Source organism: Sinocyclocheilus rhinocerous, unplaced genomic scaffold (assembly GCF_001515625.1).
Source record: "Sinocyclocheilus rhinocerous isolate Xijiao unplaced genomic scaffold, SAMN03320098_v1.1 scaffold395, whole genome shotgun sequence".
Classification (NCBI taxonomy): domain Eukaryota; kingdom Metazoa; phylum Chordata; class Actinopteri; order Cypriniformes; family Cyprinidae; genus Sinocyclocheilus; species Sinocyclocheilus rhinocerous.
In genome coordinates this window covers 3,315,720-3,319,652 of record NW_015660890.1, presented here as the reverse complement: position 1 = coordinate 3,319,652, position 3,933 = coordinate 3,315,720, and the positions used below count along the sequence as shown (strand labels likewise).

The window sequence follows — 3,933 nt, the reverse complement described above, 5'->3', positions numbered from 1 at the left end:
TATATATATATATATACACACACACACACACAAACATACGATATATTTAGAAATATATTTATTTAACAGATTATATATATATATATATATATAATGATTAATTATATGTATTATATTAATATATATTAGTAAACAAAAATTTATTAAAAATAAATTATATTTAATTATCTATTTAAAATTAAATTAATATTTGTCTTTAAACATGCCATTTATCTGTATATGTCAGGTTGTGTATGTGTGTGTACACACACACACACACACACAAGATATACATTTTGTATATATATTTTAATATAATATAAGTAAATCATTATTAGTTTTACATGTACATTTTTTTACTTGTATTATATTAGTATTACATGTACAGCGGGTAAAATAAGTATTGAACACGTTACCATTTTTCTCAGTAAACATGTTTCTAAAAGTGCTGTTGACATGAAATTTTCACCAGATGTTGGTAACAACCCAAGGAATCCATACATACAAAGAAAATAAAACTAATAAGTTCAGAAATTAATTTCTGTGTAATAAAATGGAATGACACAGGGAAAAAGTATTGAACTACTGAAATGTATTGAATACTTCGTACAAAAGCCTTAGTTGGTAATGACAGCTTCAAGACGCCTCCTGTATGAAGAAACTAGTGGCATGCATTGCTCAAGTGTGATACTTCAAATCTTGAAGGTTCTGCGGGCCTCTTCTATGAACTCTGATCTGTAGTTCTTATTTTCTATTGGATTCAAGTCAGATGATTGGCTGGCCATTCTAGCAGCTTTACTTTCTTTTTCTGAAACCAATCGAGAGTTTCCTTGGCTGTGTTTGGGATCATTGTTTTGCTGAAATGTCCAGCCTTGTTTCATCTTCATCATCCTGGTACTGTAGGTGTTGGGACTGAAGCAGCTAATATTAATTTCCACTAGGGGCAGGATTGCTCTCTAATTACTGATAGATTTCTGGTGTCTTGGCTTTCCATGCCTTTTTGCACCTGTCTTTCTTCATGTGTTCAATACTTTTTCCCTGTGTCATTGCATTTTATTACACAGAACTTAATTTCTGAACTTATTTGTTTTCTTTTCTTTGTATGTATGGATTCCTTGGGTTGTTACCGACATCTGGTGAAAATTTCAAGTCAACAGCACCTTTAGAAACATATTTACTGAGAAAAAAGGTGACGCGTTCAATACTAATTTTCCCCGCTGTATATTCCAGTTATTGGTTTAATGAATGTTCCTGTTGCATGATATAATAATCTATTACACATATTCAGCAGTCGGTCTTCATCTGCCTCCGTGCACAATATTAAAGCGTGTCAGGCTGTTTATGTGTTGACTAAAGTATGGATTTAGCATTAATGCAGAGGTACTAGAGCCGCTGTCATACTGAACGTTTTCATATCGATCCAACCCTAATACACACAGCACTCGTGTCTATTGCAGTCTCTGCTGTAATTTGCTCATCATTCTCTGTCTCTTGTTGACTAATGAATGGAGGAATGGCTGGATTTGGATCCACTCTTGAGCTGCTGAGAGTCATTATCAGTGCTGGAGTGGGCCAGTAATTATCATGCCTTTAAAAGCAGAGCCATCGCTGATCTCTGATCCGCCCGCATCACGTTTCTCCCACGCGCGTCATTCAGTTAATGCACCGCTTTAACAAAACACTACTGTACTAATAAAAGAGCTGTTTCCACAGTGAGGTCCCGGAACCTGTTGTCCCTTCCGGAGCACGGGGGTCTGGACGAGCCTCATCCCGTCGGGCTGGGCGGGGATTATCCTGAATGGGACCATCAGGTCGAAGTAATGGCGGCTTGGCGTTTAGAACAGCAGCACAAACAGGAGCAGGCGGAGCTTCGTGAAGCAGAGCCCCGCCCACTTATTCTAAACACCAATGAAACACGAGCGCAAAAGGCCATTCTCATAGACCTGCACTCACACAGGTAATGACCGTCCTTCTGTGGCTGCTTCGATTTGATGATTTGATGACACATGGATGCTGAACACTGGGTTTTGTTTTGGCAGGTCAGATCAGTGGTCAAACGAGACGGCTAAAGTCATACAGCTGGAGAGGACCGTCAACGAGACGTCCTGAGATCCCTGCAGCGGCGGGCCATAGGCTTCATATTTATAGTATTGTTTTACTTAGATGTCCTTTTTTAAAATAAACACACAAACTCACAAATGTATTTTTATTCCATTCCAGCAGTATATCAAATTTTGATACTCGTGTACACTATTTTCTTTTTTTATATGACTTGAATTTTTGTTTTAATATTCTTTCTTTTCCTTTTTTCGCCTATTTGCCCCATGCTACTGAGATTATGTGTAGTAATATATTGAATTTGCATCTGTTTTCATATTCACATGACAACGATGTAGCATGTCAATCGAAATACAGTTCCAAAGATTAAAAAAATAGTGCAAAGATTCAAACTGTATTCAGATTTTAGACTAAAAGCTCTGTTTGCGAGTTTGAAGATGGCGAATTTCCAAAGCATTTGTCTGAATATGTAAATATTTGCAGTATCCTGTATTGTAAGTGTGTTGGGAGAGATATGAATTGATGTGATTGATATCAGTGGAGATGTTTGCGGTTGAGGGCGATGAAAGCGGGACAGTATGGGCTTGACATGAAAAGGACGGATGCTCTCTGTCCCTGAAGTCCCTCGTATGACGTTGCCCTCTTTATTAAGGACAGATGGCCCTTTTTGTCCTCATCTGGCCACCATCCAACCCCCGTCTGCACTCTTGAGGGAGTAAAAGACGCTCGCTGACAAGTCTAGCGTTCTCTTGCTCTGATATGAACGACTGTGACGACCCGAGTCCCGAGCGATCTGCGACTCACTTGCACTGCGTCCTCGTAGAATTGATCTGTTATTTATTATTTTTAGCATGCCTGCCATCCTTTTATCCTGGAAACAAGAGCATTTCGAAGGAGATGGTGTTGTCGTGATGTGATGCATTCAGATGCAAACATTTGTCACGCAACATCTGTGTCGGAAATGGTGTGCATTTCTTATGTATTTGGCATAACGTCTTAACTATATTACACTTTCATTGCATCACAATGCAATCTCTGGCTCTTCCTGAAATCACTCTGCCTTGTTTATGTCCTGTATTTTTCTGCGAGCAAATAAATATTTTCCTTAGTAAAAGCATTGTAAATCAGGCGCCTGAGCCGTCGTTTTGCTGTGTATCCATGTTGGCTTTCTCTATATTAAATTAGGCTGATTTATATTTGTTGTCTTACTAGGATGTTGAGTGGTGTTTTTATGTCATCATGTGACTACTCTAGTTGCTTGACTATTAATTATTTTCATTACGATTGGATCTGCATTATAATTTTCCTGTCTCAAGGTTTTATGCAAAAGAAAGGTGTTTCTCCACATCGGAGAGCTCAGATGATGCACTTCATACCTTAAATCACATTAGCCAAATTGTGTTAGAATAAAAATTCATGTAGTCTCTAGACTCTCATGACTTCTTGGAAAAAGTATATGTTAACCCTTGGATAAATGTGCTGTTGTGGACATATGGAGGTGATTCTTCAATTGCGGCCGTATATCTAGGATATTTTGCGTAAATGCATTTGTTCTAGTTTGATAAAAGATTCAATGTGCCATTTTTAATTATTTTTCTCATTTTTAAAAGGACGTGCTAGGATGTCCTGTGAAAAGAGTAATTTATTTGTATTTTTTATAAAGTTAAAATTAATTTATTGCTCACCCAAATGTTTCTATCAAGCGAAAAAAAAATTTTTGCTATCAATTATCAAAAATTGCCATTATCAATATCATAATGCACATTAATTGCACGTCATCATTTTAATTTTTTTATTTGTTTTTATTTTATACATTTTTACAAAAACAATACAATACCATAGTTTTTTTTTTTTTTTTTTTTTTTTCATAAAATGGAAGGCAATGTCTATCATCAA

The 3,933-nt window shown here is 36.6% G+C and overlaps 1 protein-coding gene across 1 annotated transcript in view; it reads left to right on the top strand.

Annotated features, from left to right (window-relative positions):
- Positions 1-3,233, top strand: part of creb3l2 (cAMP responsive element binding protein 3-like 2) — a 21,677-nt gene extending 18,444 nt beyond the window's left edge. The window contains exons 12-13 of the mRNA XM_016535503.1: positions 1,693-1,936; positions 2,019-3,233. Of these exons, the coding sequence (XP_016390989.1) occupies positions 1,693-1,936; positions 2,019-2,088 (314 nt within the window). The 3' untranslated portion in view covers positions 2,089-3,233. The remainder of the gene's footprint in view (positions 1-1,692; positions 1,937-2,018) is intronic.
- Positions 3,234-3,933: the final 700 nt, after the last annotated feature.